Raw genomic sequence first — 18,727 nt, forward strand, 5'->3', positions numbered from 1 at the left:
TGCATCAATTAACGGGCAAAATAACCAGCTAGCATCATAATGACAGGATCAAATTCACACATAACAATATTAACCTTAAATGTAAATGGGCTAAATGCCCCAATTAAAAGACACAGACTGATCCAACGAAGTGCTGTATTCAGGAGATCCATCTCACATGCAAAGACACATATAGGCTCAAAATAAATGGATGGAGGAATATTTACCAAGCAAATGGAAAGCAAAAGAGAGCAGGGGCTGCAATGCTAGTCTCTGATAAAACAGACGTTCCGCCAACAAAGATCAAAAGAGACAAAGATGCGCATTACATAATGGTAAAGGGATCAATGCAGCAAAAAGAGCTAACTATCCTAAATGTATATGCACCCAATACAGGAGCACCCAGAATCATAAAGCAAGTTCTTGCAGACCTACAAAGAGACTCAGATTCCCATACTATAATAGTGGGAGACTTTAACACCCCACTGTCAATATTAGACAGATAAATGAGACAAAAAAACTAACAAAGATGTTCAGGACTTGAACTCAAGCAGACCTAATAGACATCTACAGGGCTCTACCCCAAATCAACAGAATATACATTCTTCTCAGCATCACATCACACTTATTCTAAAACAGACCACATAATTGGAAGAAAAACAATCGTCAGCAAAAGTAAAAAAATGGAAATAATAACAAACAGTCTCTCAGACCACAGTGCAATCAAATTAGAACTCACGATTAAGAAACTCACTCAAAACTGTACAATTACATGGAAACTGAACAACCTGCTCCTGAATGACTACAGGGTAAATAATTAAATGAAGGCAGAAGTAAAAAAGTTATTTGAAACCAATGAGAACAAAGACAAAACATACCAGAATCTCTGGGACACAGACAAAGCAGTGTCTACAAAATTTATAGCACTAAATGCCCACAAGAGAAAGCAGGAAAGATCTAAAATCGACAACTTAAAGTCACAATTAAAAGAACTAGACAAGAACAAACAAATTCAAACCCTAGCAGAATACAAGAAATAACTAAGAACAGAGCAGAACTGAAGGAGACAGACACAAAACACCCTTCAAAAAAATCAATGAATCCAGCAGCTGTTTTTTTCAAAAAGATCAACAAAATAGATAGCCTGCTAGCCAGTCTAAAAAGGAAGAAAGAAGAATCAAATAGATGCAACCAAAAATAATAAAGGGGACATCGCCACTGATTCCACAGAAATACAAACTACCATGAGAGAATACAATAAACATCTCTATGCAAATAAACTAAAAAACCTAGAAGAAATGAATAAATCCCAGGACACATACACCCTCACAAGTCTAAATCAGGAAGAAGTCAAATCCCTGCACAGACTGGTAACAAGTTCTGAAACTGAGGCAGTACTTACGGGCCTACCAACCAAAAATGTCCAGAATCTGATGGATTCACAGCCTTTGTACCAAAGGTACAAAGAAGAGCTGATTCTTTCTGAAACTATTCCCAAGAATAGAAAACGACGGACTCCTCCATAACTCATTTTATGAAGCCAGCATCATCTTGAAACCAAAGCCTAGCAGAAACACAACAAAAAAAGAAAATTTCAGGCAAATATCCCTGATGAACATTGATGCAAAACTCCTCAATAAAATACTCACAAACCGAATCCAGCAGCACATCAAAAAGCTTATCCACCAAGATAAAGTCAGCTTCATCCCTGAGATGCAAATCAATAAATGTAATCCATCACATAAACAGAACCAATGACAAAAACCACGTGATTATCTCAATAGATGCAGAAAAGGCTTTCGACAAAATTCAACATCTTTCATGCTAAAAACTCTCACTAAACTAGGTAGAGATGGAACGTATCTCAAAATAATAAGAGGTATTTATGACAAACCCACAGACAATATCATACTGAATGGGCAAAACTGTAAGCATTCCCTTTGAAAACTGGCACAAGACAAGGATGCCCTCTCTCACCACTCCTATTCAACATAGTATTAGAAGTTCTGGTGAGGGCAATCAGGGAAGAAAAAGAAATAAATGATATTCAAATAGGAAAAGAGGAAGTCAAATTGTCTCTATTTGCAGATGACATGTTTGTATATTTAGAAAATCCCATTGTCTCAGCCCAAAATCTCCCTAAGCTGATAAGCAACTTCAGCAAAGTCTCAGGATACAAAATCAATGTGAAAAAATCACAAGCATTCCTATACACCAACAATAGAGAGCCAAATCATGAGCGAACTCCCATTTACAATTTCTACAAAGAGAATAAAATACCTAGGAATACAACTTACAAGGGATGTGAAGGAACTCTTCAAGAACTACAAACCACAGTTCAAGAAAATAAGAGAGGACACAAACAAATATAAGAACATTCCATGCTCATGCATAGGAACAATCAATATTGTGAAAATGGCCATATTGCCCAAAGTAATTTACAGATTCAATGCTATTCCCTTGAAGCTACCATTTACTTTCTTCACAGAATTAGAAAAAACTACTTTATATTTCATATGGAACAACAACAAAAAAAATCTCACATGGCCAAGAAAATCCTAAGCAAAAAGAACAAAGCTGGAGGCATCATGATACCTGACTTCAAACCATACTACAAGGCTACAGTGACCAAAACAGTATGGTACTGGTATCAAAACAGATATATAGACCACTGGAACAGAAGAGAGCCCTCAGAAATAACATCACACATCTACAACCATCTGATCTTTGACAAACCTGACAAAAACAAGAAATGGGGAAAGGATTCCCCATTTAATAAATGATGTTGAAAAAACCTGCTAGCCATATGCAGAAAACTGGAACTGGACCCCTTCCTTCCACCTTATACAAAAATTAACTCAAGATGATTTAAACATGCAAAAGATTTAAAGATGATATAATACCCCAAACAATAAAAATCCTAAAAGAAAACCTAGACAATACTATTCAGGACATAAGCATGGGCAAATATTTCATGACTAAAACAGCAAAAGCAATGGCAACAAAAGCCAAAATTGACAATTGGGACCTAATTTAACTAAAGAGCTTCTGCACAGCAAAAGAAACTATCATCAGAGTGAACAGGCAACCTACAGAATGGAAGAAAAATTTTGCAATCTATCCATCTGACAAAGGGCTAATATCCAGGATCTACAAAGAACTTAAACAAATTTACAACAACAACAACAAAAAAAACAACCCCATCAAAAATTGGGCAAAGGATATGAATAGACACTTCTCAAAAGAAGATATTTATGCAGCGAACAGACACATGATAAAAAGCATATCGTTACTGGTCATTAGAGAAATGCAAATCAAAACCAAAATGAGATACCATCTCATGCCAGTTAGAATGGAGATCATTAAGAAGCCAGGAAACAGATGCTGCAAAGATGTGGAGAAGCAGAAAAGCTTTTACACTGCTGATCGGAGTGTAAATTAGTTCAGCCATTGTGTAAGACAATGTGGTGATTCCTCAAGGATCTAGAACTGGAAATACCATTTGACCCAGTAATCCCATTACTGGGTATATAACCAAAAGTTTATAAATCACTCTACTATAAAGACACATGTACACGTATGTTTACTGCGGCACTATTCACAACAGCAAAGATTTGGAACCAAGCCAAATGCCCATCAGTAATACACTGGATAAAGAAAATGTGGTGAGGGTGAAGCCAAGATGGCCAAATAGGAACAGCTCTGGTCTACAGCTCACAGCATGAGTGACGCAGAAGATGGGTGATTTCTGCATTTCCATCTCAGGTACTGGGATAATCTCACTAGGGAGTGCCAGACAGTGGGCGCAGGACAGTGGGTGCAGCGCACCGTGCGCCAGCCGAAGCAGGGCAAGGCATTGCCTCACTCGGGAAGCGCAAGGGGTCAGAGAGTTCCCTTTCCTAGTCAAAGAAAGGGGTGACAGACAGCACCTGGAAAATCGGGTCACTCCCACCCCAATATTGTGCTTTTCCGACGGGCTTAAAAAATGGCGCACCAGGAGATTATATCCCGCACTTGGCTCGGAGGGTCCTATGCCCATGGAGTTTCGCTGATTGCTAGCACAGCAGTCTGAGATCAAACTGCAAGGTGGCAGCAAGGCTGGGGGAGGGGCACAGCCAGTGCCCAGGGTTGCTTAGGTAAAAAAACCAGCCAGGAAGCTCGAACTGGTTGGAGCCCACCACAGCTCAAGGAGGCTTGCCTGCCTCTATAGGCTCCACCTCTAGGGGCAAGGCACAGACAAACAAAAAGACAGCAGTAACCTCTGCAGACTTAAATGTTCCTGTCTGACAGCTTTGAAGAGAGCAGTGGTTCTCCCAGTATGCAGCTGGAGATCTGAGAACAGGCAGACTGCCTCCTCAAGTGGGTCCCTGACCCCTGACCCCTGAGCAGCTTAACTGGGAGGCATCCCCCAGTAGGAGCAGACTGACACCTCACACGGCCAGATACTCCTCTGAGACAAAACTTCCAGAGGAACGATCAGACAGCAGCATTCATGGTTCATGAAAATCCACTGTTCTGCAGCCACCGCTGCTGGTACCCAGGAAAACAGGTCTGGAGTGGACCTCTAGCAAATTCCAACAGACCTGCAGCTGAGGGTACTGTCTGTTAGAAGGAAAACTAACAAACAGAAAGCACATCCACACCAAAAACCCATCTGTACATCACCATCATCAAACAACAAAAGTAGATAAAACCACAAAGACGGGGAAAAACAGAGTAGAAAAACTGGAAACTCTAAAAAGCAGAGCGCGCTTCTCCTCCTCCAAAGGAATGCAGCTCCTCACAAGCAAAGGAACAAAGCTGGATAGAGAATGACTTTGACGAGTTGAGAGAAGAAGGCTTCAGATGATCAAACTACTCCAAGCTACAGTAGGAAATTCAAACCAAAGGCAAAGAAGTTGAGAACTTTGAAAAAAATTTAGATGAATGTATAACTAGAATAACCAATACAGAGAAGTGCTTAAAGGAGCTGATGGAGCTGAAAGCCAAGGCCTGAGAACTACGTGAAGAATGCAGAAGCCTCAGGAGCCGAAGCAATCAACTGGAAGAAAGGGTACCAATGATGGAAGATGAAATGAATGAAATGAAGTGAGAAGGGAAGTTTAGAGAAAAAAGAATAAAAAGAAATGAACAAAGCCTCCAAGAAACATGGGACTATGTAAAAAGACCAAATCTACATCTGATTGGTATACCTGAAACTGACGGGGAGAATGGAACCAAGTTGGAAAATACTCTTCAGGATATTATGCAGGAGAACTTCCCCAATCTAGCAAAGCAGGCCAACATTGAGATTCAGGAAATACAGAGAATGCCACAAAGATACTCCTCGAGAAGAGCAACTCCAAGACACATAATTGTCAGATTCACCAAAGTTGAAATGAAGGAAAAAATTTTAAGGGCAGCCAGAGAGAAAGATCGGGTTACCCACAAAGGGAAGCCCATCAGACTAATGGCGGATCTCTCGGCAGAAACTCTACAAGCCAGAAGACAGTGGGGGCCAATATTCAACATTCTTAAAGAAAAGAATTTTCAACCCAGAATTTCATATCCAGCCAAACTAAGCTTCACAAGTGAAGGAGAAATAAAATACTTTACAGACAAGCAAATGCTGAGAGATTTTGTCACCACCAGGCCTGCCCTAAAAGAGCTGCTGAAGGAAGCACTAAACATGGAAAGGAACAACTGGTACCAGCCACTGCAAAATCATGCCAAATTGTAAAGACCATCGAGGCTAGGAAGAAACTGCATCAACTAATGAGCAAAATAACCAGCTAACATCATGACAGGATCAAATTCACACATAACAATATTAGCTTTAAATGTAAATGGACTAAATGCTCCAATTAAAAGACACAGACTGGCAAATTGAATAAAGAATTAAGACCCATCAGTGTGCTGTATTCAGGAAACCCATCTCAGGTGCAGAGACACACATAGGCTCAAAATAAAAGGATGGAGGAAGATCTACCAAGCAAATGGAAAACAAAAAAAGGCAGGGGTTGCAATCCTAGTCTCTGATAAAACAGACTTTAAACCAACAAAGATCAAAAGAGACAAAGAAGGCCATTACGTAATGGTAAAGGGATCAATTCAACAAGAAGAGCTAACTATCCTAAATATATATGCACCCAATACAGGAGCATCGAGATTCATAAAGCAAGTCCTGAGTGACCTACAAAGAGACTTAGACTCCCACACAATAATAATGGGAGACTTTAACACCCCACTGTCAACATTAGACAGATCAACGAGACAGAAAGTTAACAAGGATACCCAGTAATTGAACTCAGCTGTGCACCAAGCAGACCTAATAGACATCTACAGAACTCTCCACCCCAAATCAACAGAATATACATTTTTTTCAGCACCACACCACACCTATTCCAAAATTGACCACATAGTTGGAAGTAAAGCCCTCCTCAGCAAATGTAAAAGATCAGACATTGTAACAGTCTCTCAGACCACAGTGCAATCAAACTAGAACTCAGGATTAAGAAACTCACTCAAGACCGCTCAACTACATGGAAACTGAACAAACTGCTCCTAAATGACTACTGGGTACATAACGAAATGAAGGCAGAAATAAAGATGTTCTTTGAAACCAACGAGAACAAAGACACAATATACCAGAATCCCTGGGACACATTCAAAGCAGTGTGTAGAGGGAAATTTATAGCACTAAATGCCCACAAGAGAAAGCAAGAAAGATCCAAAATTGACACCCTAACATCACAATTAAAAGAACTAGAGAAGCAAGAGCAAACACATTCAAAAGCTAGCAGAAGGCAAGAAATAACTAAAATTAGAGCAGAACTGAAGGAAATAGAGACACAAAAAACCCCTTCAAAAAATTAATGAATCCAGGAGCTGGTTTTTTGAAAGGATCAACAAAATTGACAGACCACTAGCAAGTCTAATAAAGAAAAAAAGAGAGAAGAATCAAATAGACGCAATAAAAAATGATAAAGGGTATATCACCACTGATCCCACAGAAATACAAACTACCATCAGAGAATACTACAAACACCTCTATGCAAATAAACTAGAAAATCTAGAAGAAATGGATAAATTCCTCAACAAATACACCCTCCCAAGACTAAACCAGGAAGAAGTTGAATTTCTGAATAGACCAATAACAGGCTCTGAAATTGTGGCAATAATCAACAGCTTACCAACCAAAAAGAGTCCAGGACCAGATGGATTCACAGCCGAATTTTACCAGAGGTACAAGGAGGAGCTAGTACCATTCCTTCTGAAACTATTCCAATCAATAGAAAAAGAGGGAATCCTCCTTAACTCATTTTATGAGGCCAGCATCATCCTGATACCAAAGCTAAGCAGAGACACAACCAAAAAGAGAATTTTAGACCAATATCCTTGATGAACATTGATGCAAAAATCCTCAATAAAATACTGGCAAACTGAATTCAGCAGCACATCAAAAAGCTTATCCACCATGATCAAGTGGGCTTCATCCCTGGGATGCAAGGCTGGTTCAATATACGCAAATCAATAGTAATCCAGCATATAAACAGAACCAAACACAAAAACCACATGATTATCTCAATAGATGCAGAAAAGGCCTTTGACAAAATTCAACAACACTTCATGCTAAAAACTCTCAATAAATTAGGTATTGATTGGATGTATCTCAAAATAATAAGATCTATCTATGACAAACCCACAGCCAATATCATACTGAATGGGCAAAAACTGGAAGCATTCCCTTTGAAAACTGGCACAAGACAGGGATGCCCTCTCTCACCACTGCTATTCAACATAGTGTTGGAAGTTCTGGCCAGGGCAATTAGGCAGGAGAAGGAAATAAAGGGTATTCAATTAGGAAAAGAGGAAGTCAAATTGTCCCTGTTTGCAAATGACATGATTGTATATCTAGAAAACCCCATTGTCTCAGCTCAAAATCTCCTTAATCTGATAAGCAACTTCAGCAAAGTCTCAGGATACAAAATCAATATACAAAAATCACAAGCATTCTTATACACCAATAACAGACAAACAGAGAGCCAAATCATGAGTGAACTCCCATTCACAATTGCTTCAAAGAGAATAAAATACCTAGGAATCCAACTTACAGGGGACGTGAAGGACCTCTTCAAGGAGAACTACAAACCACTGCTCGATGAAATAAAAGAGGATACAAACAAATGAAAGAACATTCCATGCTCATGGGTAAGAAGAATCAATATTGTGAAAATGGCCATACTATCCAAGGTAATTTATAGATTCAATGCCATCCCCATCAAGCTACCAATGACTTTCTTCACAGAATTGGAAAAAACTACTTTCAAGTTCATATGGAACCAAAAAAGAGCCCGCATCGCTAAGTCAATCCTAAGCCAAAAGAACAAAGCTGAAGGCATCATGCTACCTGACTTCAAACTATACTACAAGGCTACAGTAACCAAAACAGCATGGTACTGGTACCAAAACAGAGATATAGATCAATGGAACAGAACAGAGCCCTCAGAAATAATGCTGCTTATCTACAACTATCTGATCTTTGACAAACGCAAGAAAAACAAGCAATGGGGAAAGGATTCCCTATTTAATAAATGGTGCTGGGAAAACTGGCTAGCCATATGTAGAAAGCTGAAACTGAATCCCTTCCTTACACCTCATACAAAAATTAATTCAAGATGGATTAAAGACCTGAAACCATAAAAACCCTAGAAGAAAACATAGGCATTACCATTCAGGACATAGGCATGGGCAAGGACTTCATGTCTAAAACACCAAAAGCAATGGCAACAAAAGCCAAAATTGACAAATGGGATCTAATTAAACTAAAGAGCTTCTGCACAGCAAAAGAAACTACCATCAGAGTCAACAGGCAACCTACAAAATGGGAGAAAATTTTCACAACCTACACATCTGACAAAGGGCTAATATCCAGAATCTACAATGAACTCAAACAAATTTACAAGAAAAAAACAAACAACCCCATCAAAAAGTGGGCAAAGGACATTAACAGACACTTCTCAAAAAAAGACATTTATGCAGCCAAAAGACACATGAAAAAATGCTCACCATCACTGGCTATCAGAGAAATGCAAATCAAAACCACAATGAGATACCATCTCACACCAGTTAGAATGGCGATCATTAAAAAGTCAGGAAACAACAGGTGCTGGAGAGGATGTGGAGAAATAGGAACACTTTTACACTGTTGGTGGGACTGTAAACTAGTTCAACCATTGTAGAAGTCAGTGTGGCGATTCCTCAGGGATCTAGAACTAGAAATACCATTTGACCCAGCCATCCCATTACTGGGTATATACCCAAAGGACTATAAATCATGCTGCTATAAAGACACATGCACACGTATGTTTATTGTGGCACTATTCACAATAGGAAAGACTTGGAACCAACACAAATGTCCAACAATGATTGACTGGATTAAGAAAATGTGGCACATATACACTGTGGAATACTATGCAGCCATAAAAAATGATGAGTTCATGTCCTTTGTAGGGACATGGATGAAATTGGAAATCATCATTCTCAGTAAACTATCGCAAGAACAAAAAACAAACACTGCATATTCTCACTTACATGTGGGAATTGAACAATGAGAACACATGGACACAGGAAGGGGAACATCACACTATGGGGACTGTTGTGGGGTGGGGGGAGTGGGGAGAGATAGCTTTAGGAGATATACCTAATGCTAAATGACGAGTTAATGGGTGCAGCACACCAGCATGGCACATGTATACATATGTAACTAACCTGCACACTATGCACATGTACCCTAAAACTTAAAGTATAATAATAATAAAATAAAATAAAAAATAAAAAAAAGAAAATGTGGTACATATACACCACGGAATACTATGCAGCCATAAAAAAAATGAGTTCACGTCCTTTGCAGGGACATGGATGAAGCTGGAAACGATCATTCTCAGCAAACTAACACAAGAACAGAAAACAAAACACAGCATGTTCTCAAATATACAGGAATTTAACAAAACACTTGAGCACGCTCTTATGTAAAGGTTGTAATAATTAGTACTTTAAAGATGTTCATCCTGCTCAATGTAATCTACACATTTAATGAAATGTTCCTCAAATTTCTCATCGCATTTTTGAAAAAATAGAAACAGCAACCCTGAAAGTATATAGAATCTCAAAAGACAATACCCAACAATCTTAAAATAATAATAATAATAAAGCAATGTTGCAGGCATTAAAGTTCCTGATTTCAAAAGACATACCAAGATACAGAATTAAAACTAACTGGTGTAAGTATAAGGTTGAAAAATTAGACTAATAAAATCGAATGCAATATATATACATACTTTAACATGTATGGTCATATGAGGAGTCATTTACATAGCAATAATTATTACTGTAAGCTAATAAGTAAAGGCAATGCAAATTTCTGTTACCAAATCATTCAGTAAATATAATTTGAAATATAAAAATACTGGAATATCATTCACTTTTCAAAAAGCAGAAAATATTCTACCAATTATAAAGATAAATCTTGATAACATTATGCAAAATGAAATGAGTCAGCCACAAAAAGACAAGGATTCTATGAGATACATAGATATAAAGCAATTACACTCTTAGAAACAGATAAAAAGGTCCCCTATTTGCTTAACCCCCAACAGCAAGAAAGTTTGTCAGTCATCCACGACAACAATGTCTTAATGAGAGAACCGGGCATCATGGTTAACATCTGTAATGACAGCTACCTGGTATAGAAAGGTTGGAGAATTGCTTCAGGCCAAAACTTTAAGACCAACCTGGGTTATGTAGTGAGACCTTATCTCAAAAATAAATGCCCTTAAGAGAGCTTTGAGATCCAGGGAGGGAATTGTGAAACTTTGCTAAAGCCCAAGATTGAGGATTACCCTTTTCAGAAGGCAAGCTTTCATTCAGGTGGCAAACTACAGGACCCCTGCTCTTGACTACAGACCAGAAAATGTCCCACCCAACTTGGTCCCACAGAGAATTTTGAACTTACTCTGTAACCATCCCAAACTCCTCCCAGCCACAGTCTGCGAGAGGTCTTGGTCTTCCAGAGGCTTGGAGACTGATACCCATTTAGAGCCATGCTGGCAGGCCTGCAGACCTTGGTTCTTACTGTCGTCCCAATAGCAGTTCCATGACTCAGTTCCAGTTTCCTAAGCCACAGTTCATGGCCAGTTCTGCCTATGTAGAATCCCACAGTGACCTCAGAAATCCTCTCTGCTACTCAATGAAAGCCATACTAATCCACATCCTAATATAAAGCCCACCATATGCAGACTTGACTGCAGAAACCTGCCCTAGCATCTACCCTATTGAGCAAAGTCCTGAAGGATATTTACTCTGTCCAAAAATAAAATGGGAATTACAACTGCCCAAGCCAGTTGTAATAAGCCAACCCTAGTGCAGAGCCAGCAGCCCTGTGACCAAGCTACAACCCCGCTCTACTACAAACCCAGAGGGCATTCTATCACCCTGGGGGCCCAACAAAAGAAGATTTTTACCCTCTGAAACCAGTTTATAAAAACTTTAAGAGGTGTTTACTCCTTTAAATTCAGATACCAATGCAAAAGTATATTGTGCCATTTTCAATGCTTCTATTTTAACATAGCACTTGAAGTATGTGGAAGAAAAATTAGTCAAAAAAAATTTAAAGTCACTGAAATTGAAGGCAAATAAGTAAAATGTTGCTGTTTGTAGATCATTCAATGTTCTCTATAAAAAATCATCAACAGTACATTAAAATCTTTTCAAACTAATAAATACACTCAGTAAATTCACAAAATATAAAATTAACATACAAGTATGTTATGATTCCATACACTTAAACTATTTGATAAAATAGAGGAAGAAAACCATCTTATTTACAATAGCACTAAAATAATAAATATCTGAGAACAAATTTAATTGAGGAGCTGAAAAACTTTTCAAGGATTTATCAATGAAAAATAATGAGAGAACACAAATTTAAATATATTTTATGTCTATAGGTTCAAATAAATGTTAAAATACCATATTATCCAAAGTGATCTCTAGATTCAATAAAGTGTCAATATTCCAGTGTCTTTCTTTCACAGTAATGAAAAATACAATCATAAAATTTACATGAAGCTACAAGAAACTGTGAATAGCCAAAGCAATCTTGAGGAAAAAGAAAAAAGCAGAAGGACATCATACTTTATAATTTCAAACTATATTTCAAGATTATAGTAATAAAAACAGAATGAAATGTGCAGAAAAATGAACAAAAAAAACCCCAATGATACAGAAACCACTACTCTCACACACTTCAGAGATGATGGAAAAAGAGAACTTAAAAGGTAGTTTAACATGGAGTACCTTAAAATTACGCAGATATCTGTGTGTCCACGAAAACAAACAAAAAAAGGTCAGATTGTGCACTCTCTTGTATGCCATGAACAGTACTTTGGCTGTCACTGTAAACTTGAAGGAAAATTACTGAAGGGAAAGAAAAATTCTTAGAAATTTTAAAAGCATATGACAGAAGATGCCCCTGTGTGAGAGAAAATTAAAAAATAAAAATAAAAATTAGGCTTTCCAGAAACAACTACTTTTGGAACACAGCTTCCCAAATCACTTTAAGGACTGGCTTCCTCCTTGACTTTGGACCTCTCATCCATGTTGTCTGTATTCACTCTCACCTACCTGGGGGTTCTTCCACCATCTCATGTCTCTTCATATTCCAGGGCTCTTTTCCTTGCTCCAGAAAAATGATCAGGTCTGGCTTAAAGGCAGCAATACCTGTTTTATTAAAAATGAACAACATGCATCTTGCTTATATTCTCCAATTACCAACTTAGTAATGTGCCCAGTAAAGAGGATGTAATAGAATATTCTAATACATTTATCCCAAAATACTAAATTATAACATGTCTGTTGAAGAAAAACGTTATGTGCAGTTGCTTAAAGTTCTGTTGAAACAGTCTGGAGCTCAATTCATAAACATTAAGCTTCTTCAGGAGGAGGTTATTGCGCATAACCCATGGTTTCTGCAGGCAGGTACTCTCACTGTGGAAAATTGGAACAGAGTAGGAGATGGATTGAAATGGGTTCATCAAAAAGGTCTTAAAGTAGACCCTTCTGTTTTTTCTGCTTGGGGTTTGGTCTGCACGGTCCTACTGCCGCTGTCTCCTTCTTATTCTGTCAGACAACAGGAGTCAGGTTTTGAGTCTCAAGAATTAAAAAGATAATTTGTTCCTCCAACAGCGCCTATTGAAAATAATGAGCAGGAGAAAGGGGAGAATTGTCCATTTGCTAAGCAGGAGAAAGGAGAGAAGAATTGGCCTCTGCTACCCCCTCCAATAACAGAAGTAGAAACTCCCATACCAAAAATTTTCCATGCTGCTGCTGTGGCTAGGGAACCTTTAGGACCTTGTGCTTTTCCTATTACTGTGAGGCCTGATCTGAAAAATCTGCAACATCTTTTACATGAGCACACTCCTGTACAGTTTAAGTTACTAAAAGAATTAAATCTGGTGTGGTTAATAATGGAGTGCAAAGCCCATTCACTATAGGGCTGTTAGAATTGGTGTTCAGGGCCATGCACCTCCCACCCTTTGATATAAAACATTTGGGTTGCACTTGCTTATCTGCCAGTGCATACCTGACATGGAGGTTAAATCGGCAAGAAATGTGTGCAGACCAGGCTAGGTAGAATCACACCGCTGGTCAAGGAAACATTACAGAGGAGATGATGACAGGCAATGGCCCATTTTCAGATCTGGTATAATAATTAACATTCCCAGAGGCTGCTAACCACTGGTCGGCCTTAGCCACCAAGCATGCCTGGAGCACAATTCCTGAAGAGGGAGTTCCAGTGCAGTCTTTCTACATGTCACGCAGGGATCATGAGAGCCTTACATACAATTTATCACATGGCTGCAAGAGGCAGTGTGGCATCAGATCCCTCATGCCCCTGCTGCAGAAATGCTTACCATAATTTTAACCTATGAAAATGTAAGTGCAGATTGCAAGTGTGCAATGGCTCCTGTGAGAGCCACAAAAAGCTTGGGGAATTACCTTAAAGCTTGTCAGAATGCACGAACTGAAGTTCATTGTTCTACAATGTTAGCACAAGCAATGGCTAGTTTAGTAGTTGACAGATCTAAAAGGAGCCAAGGGTCAAACCCTAAAGTGGGAAAATGTTACAACTGGAAAAACTGGACATTTCAAAAAGGAATGCCACCAGATCTCAGGACAGAAAGGACCTTACAATGCGGTGCTCCCCACCCCGAGCAAAAAAACACCAATATTCTGTCCTCGCTGTAACAAAGGGAATCACTGGGCTGTAACAATGGAAATCATTGGGCTAATCAGTTTCCGCTCAAAATTTCATCATAATGACACCCTCCTTTTAGGAAATAAGAAGGGGCCCTGGACCCAGTCCCCTCAAACAAGGAGGGCATTCCCAGTTCAGACCACCACCCCACTTCAAGGGTTGATCCCAGGAGAAACATTGATTCCTTCTCCCCAGGAACACCAGGAAGTGCATGATTAGATCTCCCAGTCAGAGAAAGAATTACATTAGTTATAGGAGACAAACCTACCAAAGTACCCACTGTCATTTGGAGACCTATACCAGTAGGATACATGGGAATAATTTTAGGCAAAAGCTGCCTTAACTTGCAAGGCATCACTGTAATCCCAGGAGTAGTTGACTCTGATTATAAAGGAGAAATCCAAGTAGTTTTAATGTCACAAGATCTTTGGGTTTTTGAACCAGGGGAATACATAGTGCAATTATTGCTTATGCCCTGCAAATTACACCCTTCTCCACAAAAGGAGAAATGAGGAAATAAAGGGTTTGGGAGCACAACTACATGAGAAATCTATCTATCACAACTCATAGCCTCTAACAGACCCACCTGTGTAGTACAAATTCAAGGAAAGAAATTTTATGGGCTTATGGAAACAGGAGCCGATGTGTCAGTAATATCCAGTAAGAATTAGCCCCCATCTTGGCACATTTTGGGTCACATCCCTGGGCTATGGATTTCTAATAATCTGTCCGAGCCTTGGGCTGCCACCCCTGCTTTGCACTTTGTGAAACTTCTTCTAACTCAACTTACTTATCGTGTCCATAGAGCCTTAGGCATGATAATTTTTGCTATTGTTTCCTTGGTCACACTAATAACTTCTATTGTGATGTCCTCTGTATCTTTGCATAGTTCTAGTCAACAGCTCAGTATGTGGAGAACTGGATGCAGATGCATACAGCCAACCAAGCATGGCTACTTCAGAATAAAATTAACACTGAGTTATAAACTGAAGTGGCAATGTTGAAATCCATGGTTCTATGGTTAGGAGAACAATTACAAAGCTTACAATTGAAAGAGCAATTGTGCTGTCACTTAAATCACACTCATATATGTGTAACCAACTTGGAATATAACCAAAGTGAGTATCCATGGGACCTTGTGAAAGCCCATTTGCAGGGAGCTTTCACACCCAACATCACCTTTGATATTGGTGAATTACAAAACAAAATTCTTGATTTAAATAAGCAAACTCAAGAGTTTCAGCCTTCTTTAGAAGACTGGACCGAATTCCAGCAAGGCCTGGAGAACCTCAATCCTTGGACCTATCTAAAGCACCACATGAACATCTCATATGTAGTTTTTGGAGTAATGCTGTTCTGTCTCTGTTTTCTGTTCATAGTCTGTAAAATCAGATGGACCAATAGCAAAATGAGAGCTTCCCAACCTGGCCTTACATTTATTCAATTAATGCATAAACAGGAAGGGGGAAATGTTGGGAGCCAAATGCCTGAGTGTTGTGATCAACCCAGCATTCCACTGGAGGCTATATGATCAAACAGCAAACTGTTTATTATGAATGCAGAATGTGGGCAAACTTGCTTCTGCTCCTGCCACCAGAAGGTACACTGAGGACAGTCACTCCCTGGTGCCATGCTCCTTGGGATTATCTACTGGAACATCTAGAGAATACTGTTCAAAGAATACAGTCATGCAGGCCTGCATTAAGTCAAGCAGCTGACCACGACCTCCCCCTTCTCCCTTTCTCCTTTACTCAATAAGTATGAAGGGCTATAGGAAGCTCAGGACCCTTGTTCACCAGAAGCAAGGAGTCCACGACCCCTTCTTCCAAATATACTCTTTTGTCTTTGTCTGTATTCTTGTGTTCATCCTCCTTTCTTCAGTCCAATAAGGTCCACAGCAAAATGAAACTTGTAGCGTATACTGGGAATTGCATATTAAAGTTATTCTCACCCAGGAAGACCAGGTTTCTGTAGTTCTCTAACATCACATTCCTATATAAATTCTGCTGTGTAGAGTCCAGGCATTGCCACTCCTCCAGAGAGAATTCTATGGCCACATCCCTAAATGTCAATGATCCCTGGAAAACACACACAAACACATATATTGATTAATTGGTCATGGGCAGAATTTTTAATTTGACTCAAGGTAAAATGGAGAGAGTAGAGAGAGCTGGTTCTCACATGAATGACTGAAATTATTCAATAAAATAGTTTTCAACACAGAAATATTCCCTAATGTATTCTCTAACTCTGAGAAAAGAAAGTGGTATAAGATCCATAACATCAGTGTATATGTAATATTTTTCTAGATAATAAAGTATAAAATTGAGGGCAAAAACACTAACATGTACAATTTTGAGTGCCATATTTACATCATGCAGAATTAATTGTGTGCCAGGCATGGTGGCTCATGCCTGTAATCCCAGCACTTTGGGAGGCTGAGGTGGACAGATCACCTGAGGTTGGGAATTCAAGACCAGCCTGACCAACATGGTGAAACCCCGTCTCTACTAAAAACACAAAATTAGCCAGGCATGGTGGCACATGCCTGTAATCCTAGCTACTCGGGAGGCTGAGGCAGGAGAATTGCTTGAACCCAGGAGGCAGAGGTTGCAGTGAGCCGAGATTCACTGCACTCTAGCTTGGGCAACAAAAGTGAAACTCCACCTCAAAAAAAAAAAAGTTTTGTATATTATTCAGATGGAATAGATATGTTGAGTTAGAAGGTATCACTCAAATTTTAATGTGTACAATAAGCTAGAGATCCTGTTAATGCAATTTTTTTTTTTCCAGAAGATCTGGGATAAAGTCTGAGTTGCTGAATTTCTAATAAGCTGATCAGTATGCCAATGTTTTCGGCCCAAAAAGACTATTTTTTTAAACATCCAGTAATAGAATGAGCCTGTGTTTTTCTGTTTTGTAAACAAAGATAAGAGCCTTCATTTTCCAAAAACAGACAAATGCAAAGGAAATCTAAGAAAGAAGGGCAGCTGCCAGATTAAATGTTTTGGTTTATTCACATCAGCTGCATAAAGACACTTAATGATGAAGAGAAAAATAATTCCATGGTAAAAAAAAAAAAAAAGTGTCAGAGAGCTTATCAACCAAGTGATTTATTAACATCAACTACACTAGAACAAATTTTTTTAATGTCCTGATGCACCCAGAAGGACACAGCATTACTGCTGAGATACTGCCCCCCAAAATGTAAATTATAGTCTGAATTTAACCATAAGGAAACATTAGTTTTATGGAAAGTTCAAGACAGAGATATCTCCCATGTTCTGTAATTTTTAGTAATGATTTTAAATAGTCTTTCTTCAGCACTGAGAGAACAGGTATCTCCTAACAATTTTTTTAGAATTTTCTGTGTAATAAATATCATACTGCTTCAATGAGTGTTTTCTTAGTCTTGTACTGTATAGACATAATAAAGAACACAGATGAAACCACAACATTATGTGTTCTCTGAATTCCCTAAAAGCCCCAGGTTTTCCCCAATAGGAATTTTGAGTATCTACACCTTCCCATGTTCAACAGCCACAGAGGGACATTTTTAATATTGCAGATTATAAATTCATAGTGAGATTTCTGCATGGCATATAAGAAGCCATAATATAGAGAAGGCTCTGGTACATAGAAAAAAATATATTTTTCAGAGACTTTGATTATTGTAAGAATTTTTTAGAGCAGTTAAGACAAACTCATTAGGGAGGAAAAACACAGGTACAGAAGTACAGGTTTGCAAGTACTAAACGTATGTTTCCTGGAGGAAGCATAGTGGACACAGATCTTGATCTGAGACATGTTTAGCTGAAAAAGAAAAGGCCGTTTTTTTCTCTTTCTCCTCCTTCCCTAGGATTCTTTCTCAGATAAAATTTTCTGGACAAATTACACCTGCATCTTGAGAATATGCCTTTAAAAGTGTCAGTACCACAGGTCTACCTGCTGTCACCACATCCACAGGCAGAACCAAGACAGAAAAACTCCATCCATTTCTGTCCTTTATAGCAGAAGAGATGAAGAAACAATGAGTAGCTCCACAGAGATAAAAATATGCTTTTCTTTATTTTGTCCTCAGGAGCCATCCGCTGACACAGGCACCAGCAATTTCTGCCACAGTAATGGAAATATGGGCCACCCTGTACCGTCCCTACCAAATCCAAACAGAACAGGTTCTTGGACCACCCTTTAATGCAAAGATGGAACTTAACTCTCATGAATGTATTCTGAATTCCTCATACTTGATTCTGGCCTCACCTTACAGTCACATGAGCCACTTAATTAAAACAACATGGATGCTTCCACCAAGAACAATAAACAGAATCCATGGAAAGGGTACAAGTAAACAGAGTTCTGCAAACTGGCAAGGTGATACTAATTAGAAGCCTGAGCTGATAACCCCCTAACTAAGCATTTCCTCTCAAGCTCTAATGAGCTTATAAATGACTT

The 18,727-nt window shown here is 38.8% G+C and overlaps 1 protein-coding gene across 3 annotated transcripts in view; it reads right to left on the bottom strand.

The window, feature by feature from the left end:
* LOC129020603 (zinc finger protein 676-like) overlaps positions 1–18,727 on the bottom strand; it is a 45,546-nt gene that overhangs the window by 9,851 nt on the left and 16,968 nt on the right. The window contains exons 1-3 of one of the 3 annotated variants that reach the window (XM_054465177.2): positions 16,227–16,248; positions 12,643–12,738; positions 1,382–1,543 (exon numbers count right to left, since the gene is read on the bottom strand). Coding sequence is in view for 1 of the 3 variants with exons in the window: in XM_054465174.2 (XP_054321149.2) it covers positions 12,643–12,738; positions 16,227–16,353 (223 nt within the window). In the remaining 2 variants the exon portion in view is untranslated. Of the gene's footprint in view, positions 1–1,381; positions 1,544–12,315; positions 12,436–12,642; positions 12,739–16,226; positions 16,354–18,727 lie in introns of those variants that run through there. The other 2 variants (XM_054465179.2, XM_054465174.2) reach the window with 2 other exon arrangements.

This window comes from Pongo pygmaeus, chromosome 20, assembly GCF_028885625.2.
Source record: "Pongo pygmaeus isolate AG05252 chromosome 20, NHGRI_mPonPyg2-v2.0_pri, whole genome shotgun sequence".
Classification (NCBI taxonomy): domain Eukaryota; kingdom Metazoa; phylum Chordata; class Mammalia; order Primates; family Hominidae; genus Pongo; species Pongo pygmaeus.